This window comes from Schistocerca serialis, chromosome 4 (assembly GCF_023864345.2).
Source record: "Schistocerca serialis cubense isolate TAMUIC-IGC-003099 chromosome 4, iqSchSeri2.2, whole genome shotgun sequence".
In the NCBI taxonomy this organism is placed as follows: Eukaryota; Metazoa; Arthropoda; class Insecta; order Orthoptera; family Acrididae; genus Schistocerca; species Schistocerca serialis.
In genome coordinates, this window is record NC_064641.1 from 189,070,647 (window position 1) to 189,095,061 (window position 24,415).

The 24,415-nt window shown below is 39.2% G+C and overlaps 1 protein-coding gene across 3 annotated transcripts; it reads right to left on the minus strand.

Annotated features, from left to right (window-relative positions):
* Positions 1–2,832: 2,832 nt before the first annotated feature.
* Positions 2,833–24,415, minus strand: LOC126473813 (zinc finger protein 853). 3 transcript variants are annotated; one of them, XM_050101122.1, is made up of 4 exons: positions 24,247–24,415; positions 23,375–23,539; positions 9,640–10,935; positions 2,833–6,147 (listed from the first exon to the last, which is right to left on the minus strand). In XM_050101122.1, exons 2-4 carry the CDS (start codon positions 23,460–23,462, stop codon positions 5,096–5,098), a joined length of 2,436 nt encoding a protein of 811 aa, XP_049957079.1. In that variant the 5' UTR covers positions 23,463–23,539; positions 24,247–24,415; the 3' UTR covers positions 2,833–5,095. The 3 variants fall into 3 exon arrangements, with proteins under 3 accessions (XP_049957079.1, XP_049957077.1, XP_049957078.1); XM_050101120.1 differs by having other exon boundaries at positions 9,556–10,935; XM_050101121.1 differs by lacking the exon at positions 24,247–24,415 and adding an exon at positions 23,841–24,177 and having other exon boundaries at positions 9,556–10,935.

A 24,415-nucleotide genomic window follows, 5' to 3' on the forward strand; every position in this document is an offset into this window, starting at 1 on the left:
GTGTTTCATTTATATGTACTAGTAAAAACTAGACAACTGCAAGTTGGTTTAGGGGAAGATGTCAACCTGAAGGTACATCTAGCAATTAACGTCAAAAGAGATAAAGTAACACTGTTCCAAAATCAATGTGTTCACAGTTCATACCATCAGCAACATTTTTCCAAAATTCTTATTATTTAAGAATTCTAGGATAATAATGTATAATTAAAAGGAGAAATTCTTGCTTGACTGGGATACCTCATGGTAAAATACCCCCCCTCCCCTGGTGCTACTATAACAGCTGAGAAATTCTGCTAGATTCTTTTTCTCCCTTTTTCATGTAAAGGAGCCATTACATTCAGTAACAAGAATTTGTTGTTACTATTGCGTTTTTTCGATCCTATTGCCATTTTGCACAAATAGATGGCATATAAATAGATGAACATACAAATCGATGAACATATAAACAAGGTGTTGAGGACTGCTGTATAGCCATCACATTTTCATTTACCATCAGATGAGTGCCTGCATCCTGTGTACACACATGCCCAAGGCCCCCCCCCCCCCTCCTCCTCTTCCAGCTGATAGCTAAGCCAGCCTACCCTCTCATCAGCCCTCCTGCTACACTGAATGTTGTTGTCTTTGCTACACTGAATGTTGTTGTCTTTATGCATACCATTGTTCGTATCCCACAAAGCATTTTCCATAAGCAATAAATATGTGACAACTGAAATATGGTGCCTGTACAACAAAGGATGGTTTTCTTCTTACCTTGAATTCTTGAGCAAGCACAATATGTTACTTGGACTAACATTACAGCTGTTTCCTGAATTCGTACGGCATGTACTGCTCTAAGGGAACATGGATTCACATGAAATTATGGTACTGCAACTTTTTTCAGTCACTCATTATTATAATATGAACAGTAACTTTGGCCTTCAAAATTCCAGCTTTAATTATGACAACAATATCTGCACACAGATCAGATTCTTCGTTGGTCTTGAGTGTCTGTCCATGTTAATACTGGGATAGCCCCTACATCTGCATTATTTTACTCCATTTGTGAACAACGGTATCAAGCTTTATAATGTTAAGAAATTACTGTTCATTGTGAATTACTGGGAGAATTTTAACAAACCAAATTCAACAAATTAATACATAGAATTGATTTCCAACTACATGAAATACATCACTATGTATTACACCACCAGTATACTCGAAAGGTGTAAAATTCAGACTTACAGTAGTGATGTTCTCTCTGATAAAATGACACAACACTGTAATGCTCTAGAATTGGAAATTGGATACACAAAAAGTTAAATGTCTACATATGCACCCAAAATCTTCTGTTCAGTTATACCACTTGTATTAGAAAATTCAGTTTCGTTATTTAGTATGACAGTTTAATGGCTGTGGAGTTGATTCATTGGAGGAATCCAGATTTCTCTTTTAATTAGTATCCCCCAATTCTTAAACATTCATTACCAGTTACTGCTGTGGAAAAATATAGGCATTTTTATTACAAAGCCAGTGCAACTGAGACTCAAGTAAGAAAGGGGGCAAAAAGAGTTCTATCAGAAGGATACACAAAGATCAATGTCCTAAATGGACACTTGTAATAAATACACACAAAAGTAAAGGATTGTTCCATGAAGATTTGACAGATATAGAACTGTTTATAAAAATTTATACTTTTAGTTGAAAATGTCAGCAGATCTATATGCAAAGCATTGGTATACACTTATTAAGGACCCTGTTTGTATAACCAAACATATATTTCAGCAAAACTTTAAAAGTTTAAAATTATTCTGTAGTTAGAATAACATTTACATATTTAAGTATGAGTATTATTTTAATATCTCCAGACTAAAATGTGGAGGATTCTGAATTATGCAGAAACATAAACTACCTTTTATTCTACCTGTATTTGTCACAATTACAACGAGAAAAAATAACACAGCCCTACTTAGGTGATATTTTATTTTACTGTAGTGACTTCTTTTTTTTAAAAAAGTGTACAACTGTCTTCTAGGCTGCAACTACTACATTTAGCCAATGTAAAATGCTCACAGCCATTACAAGAGACAAAAACTGCTGACAACAAATATCCCTAATAACTATTAACAATGTTTTAAAACATACTTCTTCCAGACTATGATCAAATGTTTTACAAGAATCACTATGTGCAGACTGTTTTGTAAACTTCATTATAGTCTTTGTATCCCAAAAGAAACATTGTGTTAAGTCATATTACACACCATAAAATACCAGTAAAGTATGGACAATAAATGCATGTTACAACAGTTATCTGTATGAAGGCATGTAATGGTCACAATGTAGACACAACTTGAAACAACATGAAATTTATAAACATGGAGGGGAGAAATATTTTATTAAATTTGGATAGGGTATTTACAGAAAAGGTGTCTATTCTGCCTACAGTGAGTGAAGTTCCTGTTCACACTTACAGTGATCTTAATTACCAAGAATCTACAATGGCAAGCACAATTTTTTTTAAAACTTTCATTCAAGTCAACAATAACACAGTGTGCCATGGAAGTATTTTGGCACATTTGTTATGAACAATAACAAGCCAACGTGAGGCTACAGCAATGTATTATTGTCTTACTTGTATCTATCTTTCTGCTTGTCATTAAATTTCATTAATTATGACCACAGCTTGACAGATTAACTAGCACCCACTTCCACCATTTCTTATGGATTTTCTGCTTTAATGATTAACTGATTGTTAATAACTAGCTTTCACAACAGAGTAGGCTGAAATGCTCAAGACAGTTATTTTGTTTACCACCTGTGTTGCAGTGACGGTTTACAAGTAATTTGCCCCCCCCCCCCCCCCCCCCTTCAAATTCATGTAAGTTTTTTTCTCAATTAAATTTTCAAAAATGTTTATAATTTCATCACTGAATATCCATGATATATCAATGATGAATTTGTTCATCATCACCATCTAATGACGCAAAAACAATGTTCGACCACACCAATATACGATTTAAGCTAAACTGTCTCAAAACCTTAGATCACATACTTTTACTGTTTAGCAGTAATACCTTGCTGGTAAGTCCTGTAGTAACTTGTGTTCAACAACACCAGTACAGTAACTCTGGAACTAAAATGTACGAGTAACAAAGCTCAAAAATTTCATAAATTTCACAGTCAGCCAAGCTGGAATGGTCTCAACTGTGGAGCCAGATGAAGAGTGTCCCACAATATAGGGCAGGGAGGGCTCAAGAAGCATGATGAAGCCAGCTTTCCCAAGGGAGACAACCCCAACAGAAAATCAGGCAGGTCATGATTCCTCATAAATTTCTATCAGCTAAAAATACAAACAAGCTAGAAGAAATTGCAGATTAAAATTACGGTAGATAAATAATTAGCAACAGAAATGGTGGGGACAGGATGGATCCTTTCAGAATTATCAGATCTTTCGCACCTTCACTCTCTGTGATGTTAGTTTCAACAGCATATTAGAATGTTGCCAAAAAATTAAAGAAAATCTTTCTACGTTAACTGAACCTTCAACAAAATTTCTATCACTTCAAAAGCTATACAGATAAATATAATACAAAAACAGGAATTTACTCATCTACTGTAACAGAATTTGCTTTCAGAACAAGGATTCACGTTTTTCCCCAGGGTATGTTCTTACACTATCTCCATAACTTTTGCTTCCATTATATGGATGACATGGTGTGTAATATGAATATCAGGCACCATTATTTGCATTTCACTCTTTGAGCCTCTGAAGCACAAGGGATAATTAACATTGTACACTGAACATCTAGTTTACCAAGTTAACTCTTCTGAAGAATCATCAAATGATTTAGAATCAACAAAGAACGACACTAGTGGCAGCAGAAGTTTACCAGTCTGCTAATATCACATACTAGTTTTCTATGGAAAAGCGCCAGATAATCACAAAAAAGGTCAACCAACCCAGAAGACAGCATGAATAACACAACAGATTATAAAACATGTAGAACCACATTTAAAATATCTAGGCCTTAATTTGCATTTATAACAGTGAAAAAGAGAAACATTTCAAGAAAGCTGTTATAAATTCAATACATCACACCAGTCCTGCTAAAGCACATTCGTAACAACTGCATTCATTCTGTATGTACTATAAAACTGTGATACAAACCTACCTGCCCAATACAGTTCTCAGTTATATCAGCACCTTACACAAAACATTTAAAATATATTATCTACATTTATTTCCAATCTCCAACCTCTTTGTATTAAGGAATATTAGTAGAGTATTAATATAAAAGTTATCTATGTATATATTTTAATATATATATATATTTTATTTATTTATATATGTGTTGTGTTTTTAATATATAGCGGAGCTATTTTCATTTCACTTTGTTAATAAACTACTGTGTCACTATATTTATACAATATTGTTCAAGTGATTATAATTATTTCTCTATCAAGTATGAACAATTTAAAATCTTTTCAAATAATATCTATCACATACTATATCATCAGTCTAGGACTGGTCAGTAACCGGCATTTATAACGATGTCAATCGAGCTGTCATTTTTTGTACAGTGGGACTAATTGACTCCCAAACACATTTTACTGGTTGTATCACAACCAAAGTTCAGTCAAACAGTTTTTACAGTGAAATGTTCACTGAGCAGTTCATACAGAGTGTATAACTTCATAGTATCCCTGCCCATTCTCAGCACAGGGGGACATTTCCCAACAAGGCTCATGCTTGATGGGTCCGGCAGCACTACCAGCAAAATGTGGCAGCGTGCCGGTCCCGATGGCTAGAGAAGGGCAGCCGCTAGTCACTGGGCCGGCAGACTGGATGTTTGTGGGGGCACAGACTTGTACTCAGGGGCAGGTGAATTCATCACAGGACTCTGATTATTATTTGTGCTATTGTTGCTGCTACTGGCACCATTAATGCCACCGCCATTTAGACTACCGGCAGTGATGCTGCCTCCACTGAGATTGCTGAGATTACTAGCAGCCCCAATGGTATTACCATTGATGGCATTTGCATTGATCGTAGTACCATTAATACTGTTTCCATTAATAGTGTTACCATTGATTGTAGCACCATTAATGCTCCCACCACTTATGCTACCACCGGCACCCTGTGGTGTGGCAAACTGGGCATTAGGTGGAGGCGGAGGAGGGGCGGTGGTGGCTGATGATTGAATGTAGGTGCGTAACACTGTGGGAAATACAGTTCGGGCTTCACTACAGCTGTGGGTGGAATGCCCCGTGTCAGCAGAGTTGGAGGACCCCTTTCACCTCCCAGTACTGTGGCTCCGGGATGATGTTTTGCTTCCAGAACACCAACACCCGCCGTGTTAGCACGTCTAGATTTCGCAGCATGTGGATTCATGTGGTTGTCTATGTGCTTCTTCACTTCTGGCTCCGTCGCAAAGCGCCGCCTGCAGTTAGGCATCGGACAGCAGAACGGCCTATCACCTTGATGTGTACGAGTGTGCTGATCGAGAATGGCCTTCTGGCGGAAGTCTTTTCCACATTGTCCACATTTATATGGTTTCTCACCTGTGTGAATACGAATATGCTGATTGAGGATCGTCCGCTGCCTGAAATTTCGACCACAGTATACACAGCCGTAAGGCTTCTCATTTGTATGTATTCGAAGATGTTGTGTGAGGTGAGATTGTTGTCGAAACCGCTTACCACACTCTGGGCACGGATATGGCCTGGACTCTATATGGATGCAACCGTGTTGCAGCAATGTCGATTTCTGCTTGAACTCCTTTTGACAAATAGGACAGCGCACATAAAGGGGCATCCCTGCACTTCTCCCGTGCTGTATTACATCGGGCAGCAGTCCACCAGGCTTTACCTGACCCTGTTTTAAGTACTGAAGTGCCCCAAAGTTTCCTGCAGGACCCCCATTTCCAAACACTGAATGGTTCATACCCTTGGCATCCTTGAAATATGCTTGATATTGTTGCACATTGCCAGCACTGTCAGGAGAAAAACACTGCCCATTGCTACGAGCCTGGTCCGGTGGCACACTGCCGTCTTCAGGATTCCCAAATGTAGAAGCTGCATCATCCTTCTCAGCATCAGGTGGGTATGGCACATCTTGAGGCCACAGGGTAGGCGTCATACCATTCTTGAACACCAAATGAGGACTCACATCTGTAAAATAAACAAAATAATGATGTATAAGTGTTCCACTTATAAATGTTGACTCATGCAATGACATAAGGACAACAAAACCTTGTGCAGCAATTAATTAGAAAGTTATGAAGTGGAAAATAATAGCTACTAACAGTTTTACAACATATTTCCCTACAGAAAGCAATCCAGTTCTTTCACTTTCTTGAATCTATAAGAAAATAACAATCTTGTGTGGGTATTGCACCGCTTGCCAACAGATAGTTGTATCATTTTATGAAAGAAAACCTTTGCTTGAGAAATGTTCTTGCATGTTTCAGTTATCTGATATACACAGATACAAGTGTTTCTAATTAAATGATGACATTCAACTTGCCAACATTCTGGCAACTGACAAATGGCTTGTGAATTTCCTAGGATGAATCCTTTTATGTGACAAGTTTTCATGGATTGGTAAGGGACCCATCTGTCACATGTATTCTACTACTTTAACAAAAAAATCTCTCAAAATTAATATTGACAAATACAATAACCACATCCAAAAAACAGATTGGAAATCCCGAGCTGGCCTTCAGAAACATTGACAGGCACAGTCCCGAGTATTTGGAATCTTTAGTGCTTCTGCTGGAGAGAGAGAGAGAGAGAGAGAGAGAGAGAGAGAGAGAGAGAGAGAGAGAGAGAGGGGGGGGGGGGGGGGGGGGAAGAGATGCAAGAAGAGAGAAGGTCTGGAAATGTAGGTAAAGGCACAGCCAATAAATCTTAATTAACAGAAATGGAAAATTCAGGTCGAAATATCAACAATTATGGAAAGGATAGATCGCTAATCAGTGTAAGGATGACACGTTGAGTTACAGACAGGCGAAACAAAAACACTGTTACACATTGAATTATTGACCAAAGCTTTCATTAGAAAAGAGAAATACACATGTATTCAGACAAGCAAGCACACATCACACACAGGTCTGCTACCTCTGGTTGCTCAGGCCTTACTGAAACTGAAATCAAGATCCAATCCATAGTGGAGCAGGAAAGGGGAAGGAACAGCAGGGTACAAGTGGGGGAAGAGGAAACAGTGCTGCCTCACGGAGTGTATGGGGAGTAGAAGTGGCAGACAAGGCTACCCAGCGCAGTATCTCTGTGAGAGATGAAGGGAAGGGGAAAAAGGGAGCAGAAAGGAGGGGAGCAGAGAAGGGAAAAAGATTGGTTAGTGCACTTGCAGACAGCAGTGCACAAGGAGGGTGGGGACGTGAGTTGTGAGGAGGTGATACGAGAGAAGGGGAGGGAACTGTTGGGAGGAGGGTGTGAGACAGTAGGTTACCATAGGTTGAGTCCGGGATGATTTTGGGAGTTGGGTTGGGTTGTTTGGGGAAGGAGACCAGACAGCGAGGTCATCGGTCTCATCGGATTAGGGAAGGACGAGGAAGGAAGTCGGCCGTGCCCTTTCAAAGGAACAATCCCGGCATTTGCCTGGAGCGATTTAGGGAAATCACGGAAAACCTAAATCAGGATGGCCGGATGCTGGATTGAACCGTCGTCCTCCCAAATACGAGTCCAGTGTGCTAGCCACTGCGCCACCTCGCTCGGTTTTGGGAGTTGAGAATGTGTTGTAAGGATAACTCCCATCTGCACAGTTCAGAAAAGCTGGTGGTAGAGGGGAGGATACAGATGGCCCAGGATGTGAAGCAGCCACTGAAGTCAAGCATGTTGCATTCATCAACAACATGTTGTGCAACAGGGTGGTCCACTTTGCTCTTAGCCACAGTTTGGCGGTGGTCATTCACCCTGGTGGATAGCTGGTTGACCCTTTCCACAGGGATATGATCCCTGTGGAAGAACCAAGAGCAAGTCCTGTCCAATCCAACCATCCAGCACTTTCTATTCCAGTCCTGTCATGGCTTATTCTACCTGGGCCACCTGTAAAAGCAGCCATGTCGTGTACCATCTCTCCTGCAATCATTGTTCAGCTTTTGATATTGCTATGACTTCCAATCAGATATCAACCAATAAGGATAGCCCCCATCAAACTGTGGCCAAGAGCAAAGTGGACCATCCTGTTGCATAACATGCAGCTGAACATAACGAGCTTGGTTTCAACAGCTGCTTAGCAACCCAGGCCATCTGGATCCTCCCCTCCACCACCAGCTTTTCTGAAATGCACGGATGGGAGTTAACCTCTGGAGTTACCTTCCAACATATTCTCCTCTCCCAAAATTATCCCCGCCTAGGCCTATGGCAACCTACTGTCGCCACACCCTCTACCAAATAGTTTCTGCCGCTTTTGTCCTATCACCTCCTCCCAACTCACGTCCCCATCCTTATTGTGCACTGTTCTCTGCAAATATACTCGCCAACCTTTTCCCCTTCTCTGTTAGTCTCCCTTTTTTCCATTCCCTCCCTCTCGCACAGTCTCCTGATGCTGAACCAGACAGCCTTGTCTGCCATCTCTAGTCCCCGCACACTCCACCAGACAGCACTGTTTCCTCTTCCCCTACTTGTACCCTGCTATCCCTCCCCCCCCCCCCCTTTCCCCACTCCACAATAGATTGGATTTCAGTTTCAGTCTGACCTGAGCAGCCAGAGATAGTGATCAGGTGTCTAGGAGATGTGCTTGCTTATGTGAATGCATGTGTGTTTTGCTTTCCTGGCAAAGGCTTTGTCCAAAACCTTAATGTGTAACAGTCTTTTCATTGTGTCTGTCTGTAACTCAATGTGTCAACTTTATAGTGAGTAGGCATCTATCCTCTCTGTAAGAGTTAATTAAGAGAAATGTGATAAAGGATTCAATAAAAGAGAGATATGCTGCTGTAGATCCAAAGGCTCAAGACTGAATGTGCCTGACTATATCAGTTAGGCATGACAAGATTTACGCCGTGTTTGATGAATATAGCTATTCTGCCAATCATTACAGACATGACAGTAATATGATTAGGGACCTCTTACATGACACCTGGTACAAACTGGAACTACACTGCTTTGGAAATTCCACTGAGATTCTTCAGCACCAGTAAAAAGCAACTAAAAATCAGGAAAAAGTTCCTGAGAAAGTTAACAAGGTTTTGCTGCTTTAAAATACGAAATAAATTTCATATATCCAATTCTCATGAGATATTTGTTTCACTAAAGCAAATTTAAATATCTCTCTTCCAGTCTATGTTAAATGAACTTGTTATCTCAAACAGGAAAGAGAGATCCCACAAAATACTACAAGCTGGAATACAGTTTCCGAGAACGGAATGGACACGCAGCCAAAAATTGAAACGACACAGTACTTCTTATCTCTTATTGTTAATTACATTTAATCGGGCTGTTGGATCTTCAACGAGCCGCCCAGCAAAGGGAGAAGACTCGGTCTACTAAAGAGCTCAAAGAGCGCGGCCAACTTTGCCCTGGCGTTATCGTGAGGAGGACTAGAAGTAGTGGGGCGCTCGCCTTGGTGTGTGCGGACGTGCTGGTTGAGGATGGCCTTCTGGCGGAAGTGCTTGCCGCACTGCGGGCACCGGTAAGGCTTCTCACCCGAATGGATGCGCAGGTGCTGGTTGAGGATGGCACGTTGCCGGAAGGAGCGCTCGCAGTATGCGCAGGCGTAAGGCTTCTCATTGGCGTGGATGCGTAGGTGCTGTGTCAGATGGGACTGTTGTCGGAACCGCTTTCCACATTCGGGGCAACCGTAAGGGCGGCTGTCAGTATGGATACGTTCGTGCTGCAACAGTGTCGATTTCTGCTTGAAGTCCTTGCCACACGTAAGACACTTGAAAAGCCTGAGCTCTGAGCCCGAACCGTTGCCTCCCCGCCCCGGTTTTCCTGTTCCCGGACCTTGAGCCTGTTGTTGTTGTGCTTGATGCTGGGCTTGCTGTTGCTGCTGGATGATATCAGGCAGTGAGCGCACATCTACCTGAACATTTGGGTATGCAACTGCACCGACACCCACACCTGTCCCGTCAGTGATGCTCGTCCCCAGACCTACACCACTTCCATCTCCCATGCCCATTGTACCAAGTGAAGTTAACATCACTCCCGGTTGCTTCAAGTAATGAAGGGCAGTAAAGCCACTCGGCGTGAGCACATGTGGTGGCATTCCTGGTGTGTGTCGCTGATCCTTGAAATAATGTTGTGTCGCATATGCCAGATGTTGCTGCTGCTGCTGCTGCTGTTGTTGATGCTGCTGTTGCATATCTGCTGGGGGAAAACATTGAGCAGCTGCTACTGCAGCAGCCACCCTCTGCTGTTGCTCAACATCAACTTGGTGCTGCTGCTGCTGTTGTTGTTGTTGCTGCTGCTGTTGCTGTAACTCTTGTGGGAAACACTGTGCTGCTGCAACAACTCTCTGTTGCTGCTGTTGCTGTTGTTGTTGTTGCTGCTGCTGTTCAACATCAGCTTGATGCTGCTGCTGCTGTTGTGGAGGAGCTGGCTGCTGTGATGCTGGGGGTTGCTGTGGCTGAGGCTGTGTCTGCTGCTGCTGTGGTGTCCCTTGCTGCTGCTGTGTTGGGGAATGTTGCTGAGGATCATCCTCTACAGGTGTCTGTTGTGGTGGTGCTGTAGCATCCTGTGGTGGTGGATACGGGGAGGGGACAGGCGATGTCATTGTGCCTTGTTGCTGTTGTTGTGGGGGCTGTGTTGGTGGTGGTGGAGGTGCCACAGTCTCAGGATCCCCACACGACTGCTGAGGACTTCCTGAAGCTGATGAACCACCTTGTTGCTGTGGATGGTAGCCACCAGTTCCATCTTGCAGTGGACCTGTAGCCCACTGTCCAGCTTGGGCTTGTTGCCTGTCAGTACCATCTTTATATGGGACATACAATGCTCCAGTATCTGCAATTGAGAGAAAGGTAAAATGATAGAAATCATATAAAAATTCCTTGCAAACAAAACACAATAACTAGGTTTACAAAAATTTACAGGCTACATATAAATATTATCGACTGGAAACTGAAAAGAAATAATACACACAATATTCTCTGAGAGATTCACTAGTAGGAGTGTCATCAACTGCTACTTGTGTTTTTGTGCTGCTACGGTGTAATTAAAACTATTTGACATCTGCCACATGGCACAAGAGTGTTGCCAAATTCACTGTCAGCTGTGTACCACATAAAGTTCTGTCACCAGGTAGCATGCTGCAAACACAGACAGAACATGATTTTGCCTAGTGTGACTACAGACAGTTTAATAGGCTGTTAGGCAGTGCCAAATAGTGTATTACACATGTACAAATAGTATATTACACATGTACATCACACTACTAAAAATCTGGAACTGAAATGATGCATTGATGTGGTCTGTTGGTGACCTCAATGACTTCACTTGTGATGTTCTCTGACGGTTACATTAAGCTCCAATATTCAAGTGTCAACTTAACATGTACTTTTAATCATACTATAGTCAGATTGCAATGGTATAATCAGATGGGAAGGAGGAGGATTATGGTCGGACGAAGGGCAGTTGGGCTGTCACCAGTGGCCACCATCTGATGTTAAAAATTGAAATAATATGGCCTGTTGTTAAAATTAAATTGGTTGCAGACACTGCAAAGACAACTGGAGAGATCAGAGAAAAACATATAAAATAAAGGTGTAATATGAAGGAAAATAATGTAAGGGAAATTATTCCCACTCAAGCAGTATGGTTTTTTCCCTCATCTCATTATGAATTAAATCTGACAAATGTACAGATAAATCTCAACTCTATAATTTCTCTACACATGAAAGATGACTAATAAGTAATATGTTTAAAATCTGCCTTATATCGATGGAGTATCAGCGATTGTTATTTATTTATAAAACAAACAAATGAAAATAATTTTTACAGCTACTACCATTTGACATTTAAGTTATTTGCCGATTGCCCACCACACTGTGGCTTTCAATCAGTGTCATCTATGTAACACTCAACAGCTGTGCATGTGGCTGCTGGCCAACTTTGCTCCATGAATCAAGAGCCACAGTAAGACATCTATCTATAGATTATTTAAACATTGAAATCAATAATAGCTGTAAAATTTAATTGTGATTGTGACTGAAAATAAAATTGTCAATGCCCCTCTTTTAACCGGTAACACTGGGTTGTGACAAGCTGTAACAACATTTGAAGTCTTCCATACAAATTCACTTTGCACCAAGCTCTAGTCTTGAATTATTGCTTTGTCACCGCATCAGAAATGGAACTGTGTGGGGGGAAGTTAAGTTGCCACAGTCATTTAAACAGTAAACTCTTGCAAAGTTTCTTTCAGCATTTTTTAAAGGTTTGTTTTGCTGTATCCCTCACTTGCTCATGAATGAACTGTATGCCCAGAGACATGAAATTTGCTTGCAGTTTTCTTTGTGACAAGACACAAGAATAGGTCTGCCTGCATGACATTGTCACTGAAATGGAATACTTGCACTTTAAGCCACAGGTTTCAAGGATTTCCTATCAAGAAATGATGGAAAATTATGCAGGATGAACTATGAGAGAATAAACACATGAATGAATAAATCTACATCCCTGGTTACATTTTGGTCATGTATTTTAGATGATGTATGTACCAAATGTGTTCACCATAGAAATACTGGAATTGTGCAAAAACTTGCCTATCGGGCTATGACAGATCATAACTTCCTGCAGCCCATTAATAGGTAATTTGATAATCTGGCATTGCGAGTTTCCTTGATGTGTAACAAAATAAAGGAAAAAGAAAGTGATAAATATGTTTTTTATATCTTGAAAAGTTAACAAGAACAATGAAATAACAAAACAGAAAAATAATGTCTACAGCAGTACTCTTGTTCTACCTTGTATACGGTTTGTAATGCTACAACACAGTCCTTGCCATGAATTTTTTCGCTTAATTAACACATGAAACTGTTTGTATACGATGTATTGTCTAGTGTAAATATGTATTGTAAATACTATGTTTAAATTATGTAATATTTAACACTGGCAAGTCGGGGCATATTTAGTTAACATTGAAGTCAGAGAGATTGTTTTGTCGCGCCTCTGGGTGAGGGAGCGCGCCAGTGGGCAGTAGTAGCAGTAACGCCGTGCTCGGAGTAAGAAGTACAGTCGAGTGCTGCTAGTCCTAGCTGTGTTACATCTAACGGCTAGTGTGTGGATCTAAGTACGACGGGAAAGTAATGGTCGGCATATCTGGAAGCATGGCCGGGCAAGATATTATGGATTAATAAGCATAGAGCTGAAGAAACGAGGACTTAAATGTGAAGCGCATGGTGGGCCCAGGTCCCAACAGTAAAAGCCCGATGCCACATTGTGTCGCTGCCGTGGACTTCCGTTGATCCACCGACAACAAGGAAAGTAAGATCTACGTAATTTTCTTAGGATAAAATTGTAGAAGGCTTGCCAGTGACTGTGCTTTTCTCTGAAGTTGAACAGTTAATAACAAGCACTTTATAATTGAAGTGTTGCAGTTACATTCCACCCGACAAGAACACCAAGTAGGTTCCTTCCAATCGTTCCCTTACTGAACCGAGTGTGTCTGCCATTGTCAAGAGAAAATATGTTAATAACCACATTATCTGCATAGACAGTGAAGAGTAAATTTCAGACTGGTTATCGTAGTTAATTGTTGTACTTAATAAGCTTACGCCAACCGTAGTAACTTAATAATAGACTGAAGCAATAAATTTGATTATTAAGATTTATTTCAATGCATATTCAGCTGAAGTTAATTCAAGGATATTTCACGAAACTATAAAGCTTATTCCACCTGACAATTAACGAATTATTATCATTCAAAACATAGTTAATCAATTATTGGCAATATATTTCATTATCAGTACATTAAACTGTGCAAAGTACCTAATTTTACAGACAAAATGACAGTCCATTATTCAAAATCTCGATAGATAATTATCTGTGTTGTCAGTATTGCACTTAGCTGACAAATTATGAACAAAATAATTATCAAAATTAATGTTTAAGTGTAATTAGATTGTTATGACATTGTTTTATATGACTACTGAGCCTGACACAGCACTTACGTAAAAGTTCCTGTTCCACCTGCTACGCTACAAACAGGTAAACTTTATTTTTGACACAATTATTCATGTACTTAACAGTACTGTCGCTCATCAGGTGAGCTGGCGACCGATTTTTTAATTGCTTTTACAACTTAATCATTTCTTTTGGAAAAATTTCCACTGGCATAATTTATTTCCAAATTATTTTCATTATTTCATTTACCGATCGTTATTGAATGAAATTACTCATTCAATAACGATCAAGTTATAACGTCTCCTGTTTCCCATGGAATAATCATTATTTACTTCGGATTCGGGTGCCTTATCCCGACGCGGGTCAAAATTCATAATTCGCGGTCATTGTCAACTGTAATTTCGCAAATCCCGGGAAGCAGGGGGGGTGTTATAGGTTCCCTCAGTAAGACAAAATAATCAATTCTGAGCTGTCAAACAATATCTATTGGACCGTTTCACGTCAAACTGAGATGCCGCAAGCCTGTTTTGTATTCTGCTCTTGAATGACATGTGCTATACAAGACAAATGAAAAGCCTCCTGTACAGTTTTACGAGGATACCACAACAGTAGTCTGAAACATTTCCATTTTAATCACTCGCAATGTTCTTGTTGGATTGAAATAAGGAAATAACAATCATGACAATGAAACTAAATACGATATGACTGTGTTATTGGAACAACATATCACATATGATGTTTATTGGCAGGATTAGTACTGTACTGTATTGGCGCTGTTGTTTATTTTGTGTGAGACAGTGAATGAGGAGTATGACACCATACAGCATTAAATAAAGTATCATTTTGCATACTTATTAACATTAACCCTCACATGGGTGTGACAATTTTCAAAATACGATTGAGCATATGGTGTACTTCTTACACATCAAGAATAGCTGTCTTTATGTTACCAAGGTAAAAAGCTATGAGCAAAGTTACAGTTTAATCATAGTTCAGTTAAACAATGATAAAAAAAGCTTACATTATAAAAGCTAGATCACTGTTTAATTACACAATAATGAAATTAACTTTCATTATATCAGCCTATTGCTGTGCAGAAGTGTTACCACTCAGTAATGATCCACTCAAAGTGTTAAACAGCACAACTGCTTCAGATCCCAGCCAATTTGCTTATTTGATTGCTAATTATCTCATAGATAACTGCCTTATTGTGGATTTATGCTGCTAGCTAGAAATCTGGGTCGTTTTCTTGCACCGATTGTAAATTTTTTCTCACCTAGCTCACTGCTTATTTTATATTGCTACTCCTTTCGCGGACATACAACAACACAACTTATCACAGTGTTAGCTGAAGCAATAATGAAGGAATAGATATGGGCTCACAATTTTAAAACAACAAAATTGAATAGTACAAGACACTGTTATTTGTGGCTGGCGCACTTTGTACAAAAGCATGCTTGCACGAGGATTAACATTCCATTACCTGGTGCCAGGAGTTGTATCTACTAAAGGTTTGGAACACTATGAATAGTTGTAGCAGTTTCTATTTTCTGTAGATCAGGCTGTTCCACCTCAAATGCCTGCAGAGAGAGGTGGGCAAAGAGTTCTTACAAGGAGTTGGCCATATTTGTGGCCTTATGCTACAGCCGAGTTCATGTGGGCAAGGGTGGACGCATATGACAGAACAAGGTGTGAACGAGTTTCAGTGCGGGTGTCCGGTGAGTAGCTTATAAACAGGTGAGCTGTCAGGCACTCATGGGCACCTGTGCCTCACGGGGCCAAGTTGGAACAGCCTGGCGCAGATAAAGATGATGTGGTGTCACTTATCTGGCCTCATCAGATCTCAAGTTACACAATTCTGGGCTCCAGCAATACAACCACTATTCAAGTCAAACCTCTTCATGGTGGAAGAGGTTGGTGTCTGGAACACATCCCCCAGTTGCCGATTACTGGCTCTGTGTTTCTTGACTGGGGTATGAGTTGATATGTTTTTGCGAACTTCCAACACATTTTCCAAGCAGCTGGCCTTTCCCCAAAATACAAAGGTCTGCTTCCAGCAAGACAGGCAATTTGCCACACATATGCACACAACTTGGTAAAGTTACAGTAATATATTTTCCCATAATATATCAGTTCTGGCGTGCCACACTTTTCTTGCAGTGTGGGTTCAAATGGTGGGTGTAAGGTAGACAGTTTCACACAATTGAACAGCTGAAGCAATTTACTGGTGAGAAAATCACTGTGATACCTGGGCAGATCCTGACTAATACTGTCCATAACATGGAATTACACATCTGGCAAAAGACATCACCAATTTCAGTGTGGCAAGAAACAAATTGTAACATCCCAAAGAGGTAGAATCACATACAAACACTTCATCTGCAAAAGTTCCAGCATACTCATGTAACTCTCATGAATAAAATATCAATTTTTGTGGAATTCTGCAAAAGTGGTATGTGTCCAAAAAGAAAGCCAACAAGGAAATATATATGATATTTCTAAACAAATAGCAAAGAAAATGATGGTATCTAGTTTAGATTAAGCCAGAATGGGGTTCAACTAAAAGATAAATGATTTTTCTTCCAAAAATCTTTTACTATTTATGCTGTACATACAAGGAACAGCTATAGACACTGGAGACAAGGATTGAGACAGTTTCAGAACAATCCAAATGTAGATTCTACATTATGATAGCTTTTGGATAAAAAGGCATAAACCACAGCAAACCAAAGAATAAACATAACATTTTCATTCTCTCCGTTTCTGTGTAGGTGTAGTTTTCTTCGCCGTGGAAAGAATCACAACATAATGATTACGAAACCTGCCATAATATGCACAAATGAGACTACATTATAACAAAAATTTCTATATTTTGTAAGATACTTATAGTCAAAACGAAGATAGAATTTGAGTGTGATAATGCCCCCTCCCCATGGGTATTCTTGTGTGTGGTGACAGACTGATCTACGTCATAACCCTAGGTCTACATGCCAACTGGCTGCAAGTTGGTGAAGTGACAATGTCAATATGTTTGGAGCAATTGATTGAGCTTAAAGTCTACTTTCATCATTGGCAACATTTGTTACAAATTTAATGCATTTTTCTTTATAAATTACCAAAGTAGCAAGGTAAATTTAGAAACGTTACAGTACAGGTTATAGAAATCATGTGAAACCAAACTCAAACTTTACTCATACGACATACTGAAAGTAATGGCTCGTGGCAGGTATGGAGATACAATATTTCTTTATTTCTGAAACATCTCTGATTCAGTATCACATCTGAGCTTATTATCAAAACTACAGTTCTACGGGGTGGCAAGTCAGCATCACATCTGAGCTTATTATCAAACTACAATTCTAAGGGGTGTTGAGAAAATTTGCGACTGTATTGCTGATTTTTATGGAGAGTCATCAACAGATGTATGATAGAAGTAGCTTAAGGTGTGTCCCCAGGGTGGGTGGCTGGGGGTGGGAGGAAACCAACCCTGAGAATTCCAGGTATGGGGAGCAAGATGATGCCATAAGAAGCTCCTGAAAATGTAGCGGGAGATTCAGGTGGGGGTGGGGGTGAGGGTGGGGGTGGGTGAGGGCAGGCTGAGCATCTCACAACAATGAATTTTCTTTCCTCTTGACTGCAGTTTTTAAACACTGATAATTTATATGGACCAATATTCAAATAGCAAAGACACTACCAAATATTAAGTATTATAAAATTGATGATTTATGGAATGGGAAAAAGCCATACTAACTAGTACAATGGGAGGTACTCCTTTTCACGCACTTCATAGTGGTTTCCAGAGTATATATATAGGTGCAGACGTAGACAGTATTTTGGTGCATATTATGTACATATACAATACATCAAATACGAAAAAATTGGATGAATCTCTTACCCAAAATAGGTGTATCTCAAGAAGTCTTTTAGCTTTAATTTCACAATTTGAAGCTTGTTGCTTAATGTTCCATTTCTGCTGAAAGCTTGTAGAAAATACAACCCACACTACTGAGTATAAGTTTCTGCTCTATGGTTAAGGAACTGTTTTCTATGTGCAACGCTCTAGTGTTCAGTGACTAAATGCTGCACTTCTTTTCAATGATTCCATATTATTGGCTGCATATCTCATGACGGAGAATATGTACTGGAAGGCATTGTTAGAAATCACATTGAACAGTGGCCTACAAGAAGAGTGGAAAATGACATTGAAAATTAGTCTAACAGTTCTTTTATGTGAGAAAAACAGACCAAGTTGCTTACGAAAATGAAATTCAAAGCATTCAGGGATCGATTGTTTCAAAGAAAACCCTTATCTTTTCTCTTGTCTACTGTATCGCTTACACTGAATAAAGCTCTTATACTGAATTCTACACGCAGCTGTAGCCAGATTGTTACGGCAACATATAAAGAATTGTTTACAAATAAACAAACACTATTTCAATAAGAAATCAAGTTCCAAATTGCTGAGTCAGTATAACAACCAAGTTGATGTTGCGATGACTTACAACTTGTTGAGCCTTAATGTGAGTATGGCACATGTTCCACAACAGTGATGAAGACAATCTAAATTTATTATCACGCAGCTATTAAAACACCTGAAAGCAAGTTGGCTGCTATGACAGAATAACTAACAATGGACAGCAGCAAAGCTAAATAAATAAAAACTATCATTCTGGTAAGAAACGTAAAAACAAATGTAAAAAGGAAGTCATTCACTCTGTAAATGGACTTCGTATGCCGCCTGCTCTTTTTTTCCCGACTCAAACTCCAGTTTCTTTCCACCACATGCATCCATTTCTTATGCATGAAATATAATAGTGAGCACTTAAACCTACCTTTCAAATCATTCCATTAAAATGTATGAACATATTTCCTTTGTTTGATGTCTCTGGTAACATTTACTTTGACCCCATTTAACAAGTTAGAACAACTTGTAGTCAAATGCATGTGAGCCACTGCCAACTTGCATACAGATGTTGCAGATGGAAATGGATTATCGATCATAGTTAAAATGATTTCTTGTTGAAATGTGTTTACAAATAAAGAAACAATATTTCAATAACAAATCCAACTCCAAATTTCTGAGTTGGTACAACAACCAAGTTGATGTTATCATGACCTACAACTTTTTGAGCCTTAATGTGAGAGTATGGGGCATGTTTCACAACAGTGCTGAAGACAATCTAAATTCATTATCACATATCACATGTAATGTTTCGATAATGTAAATGAATTTATTTACTTATGTGATTACTGGGCCATCAGTTATTGTTGAGTTCCTTTAATTCTGTTAACTGATGAACCATCTATGCTGTGTGTCTTTGCAAAGATTGTTTTCTGCTGTTGTGTGTTGTGTTCCTGTTTCCTGAATTTAACATGCATTATAACACACCCCCACTGGAAGGGAGCCTAATTATGATGGTTTTAGTGTCAGTAGCTTTTTGTGTGTTCATGTATTACACTGTATCATGTACTAGCAGTGCCACATAACATACTTGTGTGCTTTATTTTTTGATGCTTTGTATCATCAGTGTTTCATGATTTATCTACAACATGTTGCTCTTTTTGTAGTGCAATTAGTTCATGAGCTTTCACTTTTCTGGAGCAGTTTTTTTTCCTTTTTTACCCAAAATTTCTTGTTCATCTGTGCATATTGCAATCACAGTGTCATCAATGTATTTTGTGATTCCCCTTCCAAAAATGTACCGAGCAAGGTAGTCACTCCAATCTTAATGTGCTGCACTCACATTTGGGAGGCCTGGCATTTATTCCCTGTCCGGCCATCCTGATTTGGTTTTTCCATGGTTTCCCTTGTTATGGAGAATGCCGGGAAGGTTCCTTTGGTTATATCATGGCTGACTTCCTGCCCTATCCTCACCTTATCCTACCCTACTTCATTAATGTTTTTATGTGCATATTATTTCTGTGTTTCTGACACGTCTGCTACAACTGTACTAAATGGTCCATGGACAAGTAAGTAGATACCTTAAAAAGACGCACACAAACAAACCTGTGTGGTTACAATGTCCAACCTGATTTCTTGTGTCATCAACACCGAAGCTCTTATGCAAGACGAGCTGCAATGCCCATGCAATGTACAGGTGTGTGTGTGTGTGTGTGTGTGTGTGTGTGTGTGTGTGTGTGTGTGAGCTGGTGGAGCGGGGCTCTAAAGAAGGATTTGTCCATAAGCTAGCAGAATTATTATGTCTTGTCTATGTATTATTTTACACAAACACTTAAAATGATAATAGTATTATGAAAAGGATAGACTGCTACTCGCCTAATCAAGGAGACACTAAGTTGCAGACAGGCACAATGGAAAGACTTTTCACTGTGTCTGTCTGCAACTTAACATCTCCTCTATGCGGTGAGTAGCAACCCATCCTTTTCATAATGTTATTGTTATTGTTATTCCACCCTGCACTTTCCATTGTTTAAAATAATAAAAATAATTATCAGTTTTGAAGAAAGGTCGAAAAGAACAGAATCACAAGAAAAAATACCTAAGTCACAAATTCAGGCAGTGGAAAAACAAAGTGGACAAAGGAAATTAAATGTGATGTCAAGCAACTATGCACAATAACAGAAAACATAAAAGATTGGGACAGTTGAGGAATACTAACAAAAAACATAAATTTGAAACCTCCAGATTAAAGCAGACGACAAAGCAACAGAAGACACATGCAGTGAACATGGCAGAGAAAAATCGCAAAAAAATTATTACGAAGGAACTCAAGTTAAATGCTCTCTTTAAGAGGCAATCATTATAAATAACAATTACTAATTTCAAATTTGCCTCCCACAAAGTAACAAGGAAAGTTTTCTCTGCGACTTTAGAAATGCCTACCTATATGTAATCATATTGATGTAATCACATTGTTTACTAACTGCAAAGCCACACAATAGAAAAGCTGAAGTACACATTAACATTGGAATAACACTGGAATAACATGACAAGTTATACACGTACACTAGTAAACTGATCAGAAAATGAAATTTACTCTGCATTATAATGAAGACGTAAGACACACTAACAACACGCACAGCTGTATTTCAATACAATGATGCCATAGCATAAATTAAATTTTTGCAGTTTGGAGGTTTCAACAGTTTTCGAAGTTGATGTTATTAGGTAAGGAATAAAGCTGCTACTTAGTCAGTCAGTTTCATTTTTCATGGATCATTTGCATGATAAATCATAATGATGGAACAAGTCAGTTTACCTTCATACTGCAAATTAATTTGAAAATATGGCTACATGCTCCAAAGAGAAACACAGCATTGAGTTGCATGGTGTCAGAACTGATGGCTTACTGAGAACTTAGGAAACTCCGTAAAAGATGCAGTTTAAGAGAAGATTAAAGACATCAACAGCTACACAACATGGACAGAACTTCCCTGGGCTCAGACAATACTGCTATTCTAACATGATTTAGTATAAATTCAACAAACTAAAAAAATGTAACTCAAGTCTGAAACCTATATATCCAAATTCAAAGATAACATCACACCTTCAGACAGATATTTTCTGTGCTTCATGCTCTTCTGTTAATAACAGCTACTGGCCTTGGGTACTATTAACTTTCAAAACGGAATTTTGTTTTTATACTGACTGATCTAAGGTGATCTCAACATTTCATATCTGCAGAAAAGTATTGAATAAGTATATTAAGACCATGAAAGCTGTGATAGCATGGATCATTTGGTCCTGTGAATCTGATATGTACTGTGACCATGATCAGAGATAATTACTGCAGAAATACACTTTTCTGCCCACTGCCATATAACAGACAAACATCAAGAATGATATCATCAGAACAGTTTGTTCTCTCTGTTGAGTAAACATTAGTTGCTGGCAAATGATTTAGGATAACTTAAAGTGTTTGCTTCACACATAAGATATGTGAAACACTTGCTAATGTTGTAAAACATTTTTACTACATATTTCCAATGACTGCATCTGGAATCAGAAAAGTCATAGAGACTTGGAACTTCACTGCATCACTTCCACAAACTAGCATTTTAAAACAGACTGTGGATAGGCCTACTACCACTGTAAACAACCTATCAATTACTGCCAGTAAATATCAAAAGTTCAAAATGTTGTTATATATTTAATTTTTATTTAGATTAGTATAATAGAAATGTGACACATAAAATCTAACCTAATAGTTATGATTAAGGAAGAATTTGGTTAGGCCTAGTATTATTGTGACAGGAGCCAATCCAACTAACTACCAGTATGTCTACAAATAGTCCTTTGTGCAAATTAGGTGTTGAAAGACAATGCAGTTATGATAATTTGTATTGAAGCACTTACATAACTGAAAGATTTTGACATGTAAATTGCATCAATTGCTCAATAATGTTTCAAAATCTATTCCAGTGAACACAATTTCAATCTGCAGAAAAAGATTCTCGATGTTTACCTCTTTTAGTGGCTAGACAGTAACTGGCCTAGCAATGTAAACACTGATACACACTAAATGGTTCAGCCATATTCTAACCATACATAACTCCGACTTCTATTAGTTTTACACAAAACTGTTTATGAAATGCAATGCAGTCCATTTTGCTTATTAGGTTTTCCTAAATTAATGGGAGTATTACAGAGTTTTGATTTTAATCACTGCAGTACATGAAACACTGTCATTAATAGACTCAGAAGGAAAAAAGATAGCTTTTGGTTTGTTAAGGCAGAAATAAAGAAACGATTGCACTACATGTTTGGGAAAATTCATTTTGATATGAAAATGTGCTGATGCAGGATCACCATACATATGAGAAAAACGAAGACTGTTCTAATAAAACAATAGAGCTGGTAAAGTAAACAAAACATGTGAGGAGGCAACTATGGGATGCGAAATTTTCTCTGCTTTAGCAATCAGCACTGAAGCACATTCTGCATTTTGTATTACAGAAGAAAAACGATCATGTTTACAAATAATTTCAGTACTTGCAACTAGGTAATGTCGAGGACTTTTGTATCGGCGAGACTGCCACTAAATGAGCGAAAATGAGGTCTATCACAAATCGGTATTGACAAGATGTAATTGGCAGTGACCACTCGTTGTGGTCAACTGACGCGATGCTACATTTATTCTTCTCCAGCTCATTTCACAGTGTGTAGTTGTGGTTCAAAACTTAATGCATTAAAATTTGTTTAGATCCCTGATGCAAAGCGCACCACAGACGAAGGGCAACAATAGATTTGCAAAGTGTGCTGTTACAAGAGTTTCACAAACTCCAAAGGAAACTGTAGTAGATTGTTCAGCCGTTAAGATCATCACACAAAGATAATTTGCGGATATTTCTATGTTCTTACCTTGAGCAATACAGTACATAAACTGTCTGGGAACCTTCAGTCCTGCTGCTAAGTAAGCAGCAAATGATGCCGAGAAATTTATTGCCATATCTGCTCTTCATCACCAGCAAACATTAACAATCCATGGTTGCTATAGAACCCATCTGTCGATGCATATTAATTTTCCTGAAAAACACAAATATGTTGAAGTACACTGCCTTTCCTACGCACGCAAATCGAGAAACTATTTTCGATTACTACAGGATATTAAATGAAACAGGGGAAGATTTCAGCGTATATTTTCAAATTATGAAAGTAAATAAGCGACAGTAACACATTTTCTTAGGCTTGTCTGGAATCAGAAAGCGACACAAAACTCGCACACCAGTGTGACAAAGGTTAAAAATTATTGACAGACCACCTCCAGCGCTACGGTAAAAAATAGCTCTAAAGAAAATTAATCTTGTGACATACACTTAGGACGTACACTTTTCACCATAATGTCATTTCAACAATCACACAAATGCACTGAAGGCTCTGTTAACTTGATAAAAACACGAAGAACGAGCTTAAAACCCAATGTTTCCGTGCATCCACCGGTGTTCGAAAGACGAAGAAAACCACTTCGGAAAATACGATATGGCGAAGAAACACGAAAGTGAACGCATCAGTGAGAAACAGTGGCATTCGGCGCAAAAACTCCAGAGTGTAACGCGTTACAGCCGGAGCTGTCACATAAAATTTGTAAACACCAACAAAGCATTGCGCTCCGGTGTACGCCGAGTGCGTATGCCTTCACGCTACTAGGCTTTCCCCCCTCTACCCGGGCCAGACAGGGATGCGAGAGCTGACACCCGAAAGAATCTCCTCTCCCGCAAACAGAAATAACTCACCCGACGTGCAGTTTTCCTTAAAATACCGGGCACTGTTTGTCGCACTAGAAAATAATAACACAGGTGAACAGGCGGTACTGCCGACGAGGACGCAATCGCCATCTATGCGGTGGCAGTACGGCTTCCCGCGGCCACGAATTTGTTGAAGCAGCAGAGCACTTTTTGCAGC

Excerpts from the sequence above, each read along its gene's own strand:
- LOC126473813 (XM_050101120.1), bottom strand. The coding sequence starts at position 23,462 with ATGGCAATAAATTTCTCGGCATCATTTGCTGCTTACTTAGCAGCAGGA. Across the intron at positions 10,936-23,374 it reads TATGTACTGTATTGCTCAAG|ATACTGGAGCATTGTATGTC; the intron begins GTAAGAACATAG and ends TCTCAATTGCAG. Across the intron at positions 6,148-9,555 it reads GCACGTCCGCACACACCAAG|ATGTGAGTCCTCATTTGGTG; the intron begins GCGAGCGCCCCA and ends TTTATTTTACAG.